General features: G+C 48.6%; 1 protein-coding gene across 4 annotated transcripts in view; it reads right to left on the bottom strand.

Annotated features, from left to right (window-relative positions):
• The window catches only part of ADAMTS2 (ADAM metallopeptidase with thrombospondin type 1 motif 2), a 278837-nt gene that overhangs the window by 68108 nt on the left and 197501 nt on the right, over positions 1-13228 (bottom strand). For 3 of the 4 annotated variants that reach the window (XM_059695833.1, XM_059695834.1, XM_059695835.1), the window contains exons 7-10: positions 12483-12588; positions 11713-11856; positions 11192-11324; positions 9870-9983 (exon numbers count right to left, since the gene is read on the bottom strand). In XM_059695833.1, the coding sequence (XP_059551816.1) occupies positions 9870-9983; positions 11192-11324; positions 11713-11856; positions 12483-12588 (497 nt within the window). Of the gene's footprint in view, positions 1-9318; positions 9704-9869; positions 9984-11191; positions 11325-11712; positions 11857-12482; positions 12589-13228 lie in introns of those variants that run through there. The other variant, XM_059695836.1, reaches the window with a different exon arrangement.

Here is a 13228-nt window from a genome sequence, read left to right as displayed (position 1 = left end):
TGGCATTATATTAGAAATAAACTACAATAAAAACAACCCAAAATACTCAAACACCTGGAAGCTGAATAGCATGCTATTAAATATTGATTGGGTTACCAATGAGATCAAAGAAGAAATTAAAAACATCCTGGAAATTAATGACAATGAAAACACAACAATCCAAAACCTATGGGACACAATGAAAGCAGTCCTGAGAGGGAAGTTTATAGCTCTATAGGCTTATATCAAAAAACAATGGTAGTAAATCATCTAACTCTACAACTCAAAGAATTAGAAAGAGAGCAACAAGAAAACCCCAGAGTGAGCAGAAGGAAGGAGATAATAAAGATTAGAGCAGAAATAAATGACATAGAGACCAAAAAACCAATACAGAAAATCAATGAAACCAAGAGCTGGTTCTTTGAAAGGATAAACAAGATTGACAAACCTCTAGCCAGACTCACCAAGAAGCAAAGAGAGAGGACACAAATAAACAAAATCTGAAACGATAGAGGCAAAATAACAACAGACCCCACAGAAATACAAAGGATTGTTAAAAAATACTATGGACAGCTCTACTCCAACAAACTAGACAACCTGGAGGAAATGGACAAATTCCTAGAAAAATACAACATTCCAAAACTCAATCAGGAAGAATCTAAAAATCTCAACAGGCCAATAACTATGGAAGAAATTGAAGCAGTCATCAAAAAGCTTCCATCAAACAAAAGCCCAGGACCAGACGGCTTCACAGGGGAGTTTTACCAAACATTCAAGGAAGAACTAAAACCTATCCTCCTCAGACTACTACAAAAAATTCAAGAGGAAGGAACACTTCCAAGATCATTCTATGAAGCCAGCATCACCCTAATACCAAAACCAGGTAAAGACAACACAATGAAAGAGATTTACAGGCCAATATTCCTCATGAACATAGATGCCAAAATCCTCAACAAAATCTTAGCAAATCGGATCCAGCAGTACATCAGAAAGATCATACACCATGACCAAGTAGGATTTATCCCAGGGATGCAAGGATGGTACAATATCCGCAAATCAATAAACGTGATACATCACATAAACAAATTGAAAGAAAAAAACCACATGGTCATATCAATTGATGCAGAAAAAGCATTTGACAAAATTCAACACCCATTTTTGATAAAAACTCTCAGTAAGGTGGGAGTTGAAGGATCATACCTCAACATAATAAAAGCCATATATGACAGGCCCACAGCCAGCATCATACTCAATGGACAAAAACTAACACCATTTCCCCTAAGAACAGGAACAAGACAGGGATGCCCCCTCTCACCACTCCTGTTCAACATAGTACTGGAAGTGTTAGCCATTGCAATTAGGCAAGAAGAAGAAATAAAAGGCATCCAAATTGGAAAAGAGGAAGTAAAACTGTCCTTATTTGCAGACGACATGATTTTATACATACAAAACCCTAGAGATTCCATCAAAATCTACTAGACTTAATACATGAATTTGGCAATGTAGCAGGATACAAAATTAACCCCAAGAAATCTGAGGCATTTCTATACACCAATAGTGAACTTTCAGAAAGAGAGATTATAAAAACAACCCCGTTTACCATCGCACCAAAAAAATTAAGCTACCTAGGAATAAACTTAACTAAAGAGGTAAAAGACCTCTACTCAGAAAACTACAGGACGTTGAAAAAAGAGATAGAGGAAGACATAAACAGATGGAAGAACATACCGTGTTCATGGATTGGTAGAATCAACATCCTCAAAATGTCCATACTACCCAAAGCAATCTATAAATTCAATGCACTTCCCATTAAAATACCAACGGCATACTTCAGAGATCTAGAACGAACTCTCCAAAAATTCATCTGGAATAAAAAAAGACCCCGAATAGCTGCAGCAATCCTGAAAAAGAACAAAGTAGGTGGGATCTCAATACCAGATATCAAGTTGTATTACAAAGCCACTGTTCTCAAAACTGCCTGGTACTGGCACAAGAATAGGCATATAGATCAATGGAATAGAATAGAGAGCCCAGAAATCGGCCCGAACCAATATGCTCAATTAATATTTGACAAAGGAGGCAAGAACATACAATGGAGCCAAGATAGTCTCTTCAATAAATGGTGTTGGGAAAATTGGACGGATATATGCAAGAAAATGAAACTAGACCACCAACTTACACCATACACAAAAATAAACTCAAAATGGATAAAGGACTTAAATGTACGACAGGAAACCATAAAAATTCTAGAAGAATCCAAAGGCCACAAAATCTCAGACATATTCCGAAGCAATTTCTTCACTGATACAGCTCCTAGGGCACTTGAAACTAAAGAGAAAATGAACAAATGGGACTACATCAAAATAAAAAGCTTCTGCACAGCAAAAGAAACCATCAACAAAACAACGAGAAAACCCACTGTGTGGGAAAACATATTTGCCAATGTCATATCTGTTAAGGGCCTAATCTCCAAAATTTATAGGGAACTCATATAACTTAACAAAAGGAAGATAAACAATCCAATCAAAAAATGGGCAAAGGACCAAAATAGACACCTTTCAAAAGAGGACATTCAGAAAGCCAAGAGACATATGAAAACATGCTCAAAGTCACTAATCATCCGAGAGATGCAAATCAAAACAACAATGAGGTACCATCTTACACCTGTCAGACTGGCTATCATCAACAAATCAACAAACGACAAGTGCTGGAGAGGATGTGGAGAAAAAGGAACACTTGTGCACTGCTGGTGGGAATGCAGACTGGTGCAGCCACTATGGAAGACATTCTGCAGCAGGGGATCCCACAGAAGGGTTGAGGAGAACAGAGCTGGATTTATGGTGAATCTTGTGATAAGCTTTGCGGCACCTCAGTTGCCTGGGCCCCTTTCAAGGTCCTGGGAGGAGCCTCACAATATGTTCACATGGTTGTATATTTTCATAAATTCGAAGGTAAGATATTTTAAAGATAATCAATTTAGATCACTTCTATTTTCACTTTACCTTCCCCTCTGAAACACTTCTATGCGGCCTGGCATAACAGTAGCTATGGGTGCCTTGTGGGTTTGGCTCAGGATAAATTAGATTGGGATGTATTTATTGGTTTATTTACATGGTCCTCAGTATCTCTCAAGTGTCATTAAATTACTGTATTAGTCCAGATGTAAGAATAACTTCCAGAAAAACTATGGCCACTATGCCAACTCATCCATGGCTATTGCAGGATACATGCTGTGTGCAGCCCATTCTCCTGAACTCAATGGAGAAAAGCTGCCTCAACTGTACCTGAGGTCGTGACTGCTTCTATATTTGCAACAGTTTTTGTTTACTTTGGGCGTTTGTCTTGTAGATGGGACATTTTAAACACAGACCCAACTTGGATATTTCTTTAGAAAGGTGTAACAAGATGCTGCACCTGTCTCAAAGCTGTCAAGCATTCATACCTGTTACAAAAAAATAAGGGAAACCTGAATGCATGTGAACTGCCATTTCTTTTCTCCCTCCCTCTGAGGGCCTTTCCTCAGGAGACATCCTGAGCTCCACTTCCTTCCCCCACCCAGTCCCATAGTTCAATGGACCAGCTCCCTGTAGACCTGGGTCCAAATGACCAGAGGCAATGCAGGTGCATCAAGCAGAAAATGACAACTCAGCAAAAGTTGAGAAAGAAAGGAAAACACCATGACTACACCACACAGAACCTGCTCCTCTACACTTTTGGTTTATTTCCTTCTGGACGACTATGAGTACTAAACAGAGGGAAGTTACCCTGAATGAACATGCTTCTACTTTGATACCTCAGTGCTATTATGGGAGAAACAGTTTAATGTTATTAAAAGGCTATATAACATGTTTAAATGCTTACAAATATTTCATCCAGTAGAGATAGTTAAATATTTAAAAGCACAATTTCACATGTCCTGAGTGAATTTGGAGCTTATCACAGAACCCCGGGACAACCTGACTGGGCTGTGTCATGGGCTAGGTCAGTGGTCAGCAAACTGTGGCTCGGCAAACTGCGGCTCGCGAGCCACAGGCAGCTCTTTGACCCCTTCAGTACAGCTCTTCCACAAAATACCGACTTCTGTGCATGGGTCATGAAGTTTCAATCGCACTGTACGTGCGCGCCCGCACGTGGTATTTTGTGGAAGAGCCACACTGAAGGGGCCAAAGAGCCGCATGTGGCTCGTGAGCTGTGGTTTGCCGACCACGGTTCTAGGTACTCCGGACAGCGCTGACATACCTAGCAGGCCAGGAACACTGCCTGGTGGGTCTGGAAGCCTGAATGGCAGGCTTTCTGTTTCAGGAAGGGAATATTTAGTTAGCATTTCTGAACTGTTGAGGCCCTGGGTCTCCATTCTCCATCCATCAGCATGTCCCCAGTGGATACCATGTGCCAGGAGCTTGGGATGTGAGGATAAGCAAGTTGGGCACTTAGCTGACTCGCCCTAGGAAAGAATGGCACCAGGTCACACGGCGAGGAAGGAGGGACCCAGGGCTTGAACTCTGGGTATCCCTGTCACTATGCCTGTCTGCCCATTCTCAGCTATACAGGAAACATAAGCACAACACAGGAGCATCATGAGGCCTTTGCATCCGGCATGTATCTCTGAAACAGTCCTCAGAAGTTCGTGAAAATTAGGGTGGCTGATGCTTCCCCAGGGTGCTTCATGTGGACACAAGAGCACATGGAGGAAGGACCCTTTCCTGCCGAGACACACTGAGGCAGAAGCACCTGGCTGGGCCTGTCTTCCTCCTGTTGCCTTGACCCTGGCTCTGGCAGGGAGGGCAAGGTGAAGCCACCAGCCTGGCCTGCGGGGCATATCCACCTGGGAGGACCCTTTGTTCTTTGGCCTGGCCTTGCCTCCCCAGTACATGCATATAGGCTTCATGGCTGAAAGCCAAGCCCATCAGAGAGCAGATCTGAGCCAGGTCTCCAGTACACTGGACAGGGCAGCACACCAAGCAGGCACAGGAAACACTTAGGTCAGTTAGTCTTTCCCTCTCTCCCACAATCACCCAACCTTCCTGGGAGCCACATGTGTTAACCATGCCTTTTATTTTCTGGACTAGAAGCCCATTGCAGGAGGATTCCTACAATAATAGGGCTTCCGCGGGCCGATCGCACCGCCAAGCCCCGCTGCCCAGGGCTGCTCACGGGGGTCCCACAAACTTAGGCGGCTCGCTGCACACGGGGGTCCCAGCTGGCGGTGGGGCTTAGGTGGCACACAGGGGCCCGGATGGCAGCTCGCACTGGCCCACCCTGCCTGCAGTATGCAAATTAGCTGCCATCTTTATTGGCAGTTAATTTGCATATTGTGCAAAGGTACGGTCAATTACCATGTTTGTCTATTATTAGATAGGATTCTGATACTGTGACATCTGGGGCCTTGCTGATTCTGGAGCGGCTGCCCCTCCTGGGGTTGGCTAGTTCCTAGAGATAGTGAACTACTAACCTGAGAACATGCCTTCATATGCAAACCACCTAATCCAGAGCTCCCACCCCAACCACCTCCTCTGCAGGCTCTCACACTCTGGACCACTTGTCCTTATCACCCAGAGACAAGTGCCAGAGGGCTACGGGCAGCTACTATGCCCCAGTGCCCATTGACATGTTCACACTAGCCAATCCTAAGCCTGCTTACCCGGCTTCAGTGTCCACTGTTTCTTCCTGTGGAAACCACAGTTCCCACGTCCCTCTGCTTCCTGACCCACCCTGCTGCTTTCTGGTGTCTTCCCCCTCTTCCCTGTGTGGCACGCTAGGGGATGGGGGTTGGACACTCCTTTTGAGATCTGTGAGGAAAAACTCCCTTTTCAATAACAATCATCTCCTGCTGGCTTTCCTCTACCTGAGTTTTCAATTAATATACTAACTTTCAAATACCATGCTCCTCTTATCTGCCATGCTCTCCTCAGCACAGTCCACTAAACACACGCTCTCTGCCTGGAGTGCTGCTCCCACTTCTCTACACCCTTGGGCTTCAGCGGGGGTCACTGACTGAGTGTCTCTCTGAGCTCCCTGACAGGCCACTCCTCATCCCTGTCTTCACTATCATGTCACCACTGCTTCTTCACATTCATGGCCGATGCCCACAGACAACAGGTACCATGGAGGTGGAGCAGGCCTGATACATGGAATGAATGAGCGAATGAATTAATAAATGGATGGGTGTATATGGAGTTGAGGAACGTTTGGATTCTTCAGCCTAATCCTCAGGTGCATTGTCCACTTCCTTGTCTAAGGGCAACATGTTCATATCTCCCTTCTATCCACACCTGCCCACCCATGAGAAAGCTGCACACCCACTGGCCCTGGTTCCTAAGCACCTGACCCTTTCAGCCTTACCCTGCCTAAGCACATGGTCCTGAACCACCACAGTGTGCAACCCAGGGCAAACAATGAGTGGACCATGAAACTAAAGGCTTATCTGCTGCTTCTCTACAGATCAAATCTATGTAGAGAACAGAGAGTGTTCTGTTTCTTAGTAATGGTGAACACACAGAACTGTGTGAGCAGGGGTATAATGTGACAGTGAAGGTTGAGAGGGGAGAATGTGCTTGGGATGGTCCACTGGGGAATGTGGACAATGAGGATCCCATCCCAGGCAGTGACCAGAGCCTGAATGCTGGGTGACCCTTGCTGAGGAGCTTGAGGGAAGGGTGGAACAAAGAGGGACAGGATGGACAGCCCATAATGATCTGCTATTTCTCCATCCTGGCCAGACTTCACCCCTGCTTCCTCCCCACTCCCTTTCTTCTTGCCCTGGTGGCTTTTCTTGAAGGTAAGAAGTGACTAACTTCTAAATATAAAATTACATTGCAATAACAATTAAAGTATTGAACTTATAAATGCACACAGGTGGAAGTTTCTGATAGGCCCCAGGAGGTGCCCACCCCCCTCCTCTCTCCCTTTGCCCCTCCAGCCTCACCCCACACAACAAGAATCCCTGGTTTAGGTCAGATTTCAAACTGTGCTCTTGTGAACCATGCAGGCTGAGTTGAGCCCCAACTCTGGCCCTTCAATCAGCATAGCTCTGTTTTTGTTTTTTTTCCTAATACAAAATGACAATTTTATTTACTGGGCTGAATTAACAAAGGGTCCTACCACCAAAATGAGTGAAGGGCCATGGCTGGATCAGTCGTTTCTGTGAGGATGGGGCTTTTTGGCTACATCTGCCCATCTTCCTCACCATACTCCACCATCCCACAGGAGAAGGGAGCCAATCAGTTGGGGGTGTAAGCATCCTTTGACCCACATTCTCCCAGTGGCCAGGTGACTGTGGGTGAAGACCAGCCACACACTCCAGGTGAGCACACCTGGGCAGGGCTTGCCTCCTGCTCTATCCACCGTCTCTCTGCCCACTGTGGATTGGGAAGGGTGGCTGGGGGAGGAAGCCATGCTGAGGTAGTCTCATCCTCCAGCTCAGAGTGTACTGAGGCCCTCACTGGGGTAATGGCAAATGCTTCAGGGCCCTGTTCCCTTTGTCAAGCTCCTGTGGGGTTAGAGGGCTATGTGGTTAGTACTGATATCATTAGGTTTCTGGCATTTATTACCAACTAGAGGCCCAGTGCATGAATTCGTGCACCAGTGGGGTCCCTTGGCCTGGCCTTTGGGATTGGGCTGAAACCAGCTCTTCGGCATCCCCTGAGGGGTCCCAGACTTTGAGAGGGTGCAGGCCAGGCCGAGGGACCCCACTGGTGCATGATCGGGTCCGGAGAGGGACACGGGAAGTTGGCCAGCCAGGGAGGGGACCATAGGAGGGCTCCAGGGCATGTCCAGCCTGTATTGCTCAGTGTCAATTGGCTGGATCCCAGCAGCAAGGTAATCTACCGTTCAGAGTGTCTGCCCCCTGGTGGTCAGTACACATCATAGCGAGCGGTTGAGCGGCCTTAGAATATCATTAGCATATTATGCTTTGATTGGTTGAACGGCCAACTGGCCTACTGGACACTTAGCATATTAGGCTTTTATTATATAGGATATCCCACCTCCAACTTCTAAGAATTCATTAAGTCTGGAGGCACAGCCAAATCACCTGGGCATCTCTTAAAAATACCAAGTCCTATGTCAGTGATGGCGAACCTTTTGAGCTCGGCGTGTCAGCATTTTGAAAAACCCTAACTTAACTCTGGTGCTGTGTCACATATGGAAATTTTTTGATATTTGCAACCATAGTAAAACAAAGATTTATATTTTTGATATTTATTTTATATATTTAAATGCCATTTAACAAAGAAAAATCAACCAAAAAAATGAGTTCGCGTGTCACCTCTGACACACGTGTCACAGGTTCGCCCTCACTGTCCTAGGTCTTCAAACAAAATATGCTCGTGAATGTCCACAGCAGCACAGTCACAGATGCCAGAAGATGGAGTCAACTCAAATGCTCACTGATGGACAAACATCCACATAATGTGGTCCATTTAGACAGTGGGACATTACACAGCCACAACAAGTTATGAAGCACTGACACAGGCCACAACATGGAACCTTGGAGACATTATGCTGAGTGAGAGACGATGGATATACGAGTAAAAGGCCACATAATATATGATTCCAGTTATAGGAAATTCCAGAATAGGCAAATACACAGAGACTGAGAGTGTATCAGTGGTTGCCAGGGGCTGGAGAGAGGAAGGAAATGGAGACTCAATGCTTAATGGGGTCTTCTTTTGGGGTGGTGAAAAAGTTCTGGAACTATAAAGTAGTGATGTAACTAAACATCTCTGAATTGAATACTTTAAAGTGGTTAAAATAGCACGTTTTATGTTACTTAAATTTCACCATAATTTAAAAAATAGCAAAAACAATTCCCGATCCTTATTGCAAACCAAAACCTGCAGAGGGGTGCGCCTGAGAATCTGTAGATTTAAGAAGCTCCACCACAAACAAAATAAAATTAATCAGAATTTAAGACCCACCTGGAAGAACCTCAGGCCCAGCCTATCTGGGGACTTTTCAGGCCTGGGTTGGGGGAACCTGCATTGGCGTCCACGACCTTCCCCCACAGAGTAGGTATACACAGCTTCAGTGGGTTGAGCCCTGGGGGGCTGTGACCCAGCTTTAGGCACATCTGCAAAAGCCAGCCCCGTTGCAAGTGACTGGCTGAGAGGTAGGTATGAGACTTCATCGGAGCCGATGAGAATTAGGCTGTGAGTTAGGAGAAAAGTACTGGGAGAGAAAAGCTTGTTTTTCTGGCAATTTGCTGGAGGTGAGAAGTGGGCCTGGGACAGCCGTGGGCAAACTACGGCCCACGGGCTGGTTGAAATGAATAAAACTAAAAAAAAAAAAAAAAAAAGACGGTACCCTTTTATGTAATGATGTTTACTTTGAATTTATATTAGTTCACACAAACACTCCATCCATGCTTTTGTTCCGGCCCTCCGGTCCAGTTTAAGAACCCATTGTGGCCCTGGAGTCAAAAAGTTTGCCCAACCCTGGCCTGGGAGGATGGCAGGTGATGGTGGGTGACTACTGAGCAACCTCAAGGGACAAGTTGGCCCTCTAAGGGGCAAACACCAAATTCTAGAGTCTAAGCCTGAAGCTAGGCTTGGGGACCCAGCAGCCACTTGACTCCAATGTTGGCCTCAAGGTGAAGTGACCCAGTCACGCACAGTGTGCAGGGGGGACTGAGTCTGCTGGAATCCCCCAGCTGCTCCTCAGAGGAGGGAGTTCTCTAGGCAGAGGGTTGAAGCACAGACAGGTGCTCTGAGACATCAGGTTTGCTCTGAAAATAAAAAACAGTGTGTGGGAAGCACAAGGGCAGAAGCTTGGAGAGTGGGGATTATTAGAAAGGAGGCAGGGAAAGCCCCCAGATCCACCCCAAGGGCTCTGAAGGGACTGTCCCTGGATATCTGAGAGTGTCATGGGGCCTGCCGTCTGCCCTGACTCACCTTGCCAGGCGCACACATGGTCCCATCCAGTGGGGGGCCCTTCTTGGTCTTGCAAAAGTAGGGATTGTCAGGGTGGCTGCACCACAGCTGCTTGCAGGGATCGAAGGTCCGGAACTGGAAGAGAACACCAGCCACTGGTCAGGGTGCTTCCCACTGTGGGGACCCTATTGCCCAGAGACCTCTTGGACAGCTGTGCAACTGGCACAGCTTGACTGCCTGTGATAGGCTTGTGTGGCCAGCGGGTGCCCTGAATTCCATGTGATTCTGAGGCCATGATAATCTCAAGAGTACAGCCGCCAATTCAAGTCTCTGTGGGATACTGTCCTCCCCGGCCTTCAACCCTTGTTGGCTGCAGCCCCCATGGGGCCTGGACAGACTGTGGAGCCAGTGAGCCTGGCATGAGGGCTGGGTGGGCATCTCTCTGGCCCAGGAGCTATCACTACAGGGCCCTAAGGGCACCCCCTGTTCCCCTGCTACGAACACTCCACCTCTTGAATTTCTCCTGAAGCCCTCTCCTCTGTTCCTGTCTTTGCTCCAGCCTTGTCCTCTGGATCTCTTTCCTGACCTTCCTGCTTCCTATCCTGAGAGCCCTTCCTCCAGGACATCCCTGAGGGATACAGCTGACACTCAGACCTAGGCATGCTCTCCCTCTTCAAGCTTTTACAGAGCTCCCCACTGCCCACCACCTTCCTTAGGCCAACATGCAAAGGTTAGACAGCCTCATCAGTACCCAGATCCACCAGCTGCTCACTGTGTGGCCTTAGGCGGTTTACCTGACCCCTCCGGGCCTCAATGTCCTCATCTGTAAAGTGGAATACTTTGCTTACTTCCTACGTGGAGGTGGGATGAGCATTGAGTCAGACACTAATTCTCAGTTGTGTATAATGAGAATATACACCACTGCTCTTGCCATACTGTCTCAAACCTGGTGGGCCTCAATCAGCAGATACACTCAATTTTGATGACTTGTGTTGATGCTAATGGCTTTGTCTTGGCATTCAACCCTGGGGAACAATTGGTTGCCCCTCAGCATGCTATGTTCCTGCACCTTTAGGCCTTTGCACATGTGATTTCTGCCTTCTGGAATGCCCTGTCCTCCCATTCAACCTTTACATCTTGCTTCTTCCTAGGGAAGCCCTCTTGAATTCTGCAGACCACTCAGGGGCCACACCATGCCCTCACCATCCCTTGATGCTCCCCAGGTTACAGCCCTTGTCAGCTGTGTGCTCCCTGCCCAGGACCAAGTCTAGGTGGGCAGGGTGGGCACTGTGTGACTGGGTGCAGAGGGGGATGCTGCCCCAGGTGCCGGCTCCGACACTCACCGCGGTGCACATCATGTAGCCCAGGCCGAAGTCGAAGCGGCACTGCTCGTTCATGGAGTAGTGCAGCCCAGGAAGCTGGGGCAGCGCCGGCCAGTCGTGGGCGAAGGGGTCATCCCGCAGGCAGTCATAGGAGCTGTGAGGGGACACGTGGGCACTGCAAGCTGCCTTCAGCCGGACTGGCCATCCAGTCTGTGGGGCTGCTGAGGCCCCTTCTGGAGCTGTGATGATGGGCCTGTCTGCACACCCCAGCTCTCAGCTGGGCTGCCTCAGTTTCCCTGCTGCATCTCTGTTTCTTTGTGTGAACTACCCAGGACCTGATTTGCCCAGATCCCAAGTGTCCTTTAAAAGTGCTCCCCAACAGTGGGATCCCCCACACTGACCTGCACTGCTCTTTCCCTCTCACCTCCCCTGTACCTCAAATTGGAGGACCCAAGGTCTAGGGATTTGCATTGGGCCCAGGAACACTGGGACACGCACCCCAGGGTTTCAGGTTGTCCTTGGGGGACATGGGTGGTACTCACTGCAGGTAGCGGCTCAGCTCTTGCTGGCTGCAGCGGGACCAGTGGAAGCGGTGGAAGGCTGCCTGCACCAGGGGTGCCATGATGCTGCCCAGCCGTACCTCGTCGCCACAGCGGTTGCCCTGCCCATCGTGTTCCATGCCTAGCCTGTTCAAGGAGCCAAGGCAGCCTCACTGGACCCTCACCTGGCTGCACTAACCGGTCAGCTCTACCCCACCCAAATGCTGGGAGGGCCCCCCAACCTCCCTCCACTGGGCCCTCCTGGACCTTTGCTGTTTTGGTCTGCCTTAAGCCAGGTGATACCAAGTTTCCATTGGTAGAATCTGAAAGGCAGGGGCACACTGGGGAGCTGGCATCCAGCAGCATGCCTCTCAGTGTCCTGTCCCCAAGGCAGGGGCTGTGACATGAGATTGCAGTGGAGCCCAGCTCTCCGGGTATCTTCTTGGCACACTCCCCACACAGGCCCAGTGGCCCTGTGGTGCTTCCCATCAGTATCTGTCCAGCCTGGAGATTTAGGTGGTACCTGGGGCATGTTCCAGGGCCAGCGTCCCTCAAAGCCTCAGTTATTCATCTGTAAAGTGGGGTAATCCAGGGAAGATCCCCAGCATCCACTCAGCTCTTTCTTTGTTATGTTTCCTCAATAGAAAGTGAACCTTGGGTCTGCCCTATGCAGTGCTGGGAGGACAGGCCATCATATCTTTTTCATATGGGTCTGTGCCTCTCAGGGTTCAGAGAAGTGGGGTCCCTCAAACCCCAACCTTCAGGCCACTTACACGTGGCCGGTCTCGTGGGCTACCACAAACGCCGAGGAGAAGCCGTCCTCATGGTTCAGGGTGCAACTGCGAACGGGGTGGCACATCCCGGTGACAGGAGCATAGCCTGGGAGGAGACAAAGGGTGGCTCCAGCTCCCAGTGATCTCACCATCCCCAAATGTGCAGAGGTGACTGCTCCAGGCTAGCACAGCTCAGAAGACGCTCACCCCAGGCAGCAGGCCTCAGTTCTGCCCCTGTTTCCCAAGCCCAGATCTCACCTGGGAGAACTATCTGCCACCTGGGCACCCTCCCACTTGCCATTCTCTTGCACACACCCTCCCACCTTCCAACTTTGCTGGGTGACCTGTAAGACCCCAGCTAGACCTACTTTCATAAGACCCAGAGGGCTGCGGCGAGGGTGGTCCTCAAAGCTGCTCAGAGGCAGAGCCAGGCAATGAATACTAATGTGCCACCCTGCCCTGCTGGCCACAGAGGGATGAGCCAAGTAGTCTGAGGGCACACAGCTATACCTCAGCTAACTCTGAGCTTTGGCTGAGAAGATTCTGAGCCACATTCCTACCAAAGGGTCCCCTCCATCAGGAGTTTAAGGGAAAGGTGCACCCAGAGATGGAAGGCAGAGAGTAGGAGGGTGGTGGTAGCAGGGCACATCCCCCCTGACATTGATGCACAGTGACCCTCCAGCCACCCCACCCAGTCAAACGGCTTTGAAAGACACTGAATTCACAGAAAACAGGGAGGAGATGCA

Source organism: Myotis daubentonii, chromosome 5, assembly GCF_963259705.1.
Source record: "Myotis daubentonii chromosome 5, mMyoDau2.1, whole genome shotgun sequence".
Lineage (NCBI taxonomy): Eukaryota > Metazoa > Chordata > Mammalia > Chiroptera > Vespertilionidae > Myotis > Myotis daubentonii.
This window is presented reverse-complemented; position numbering and strand designations above follow the sequence as displayed.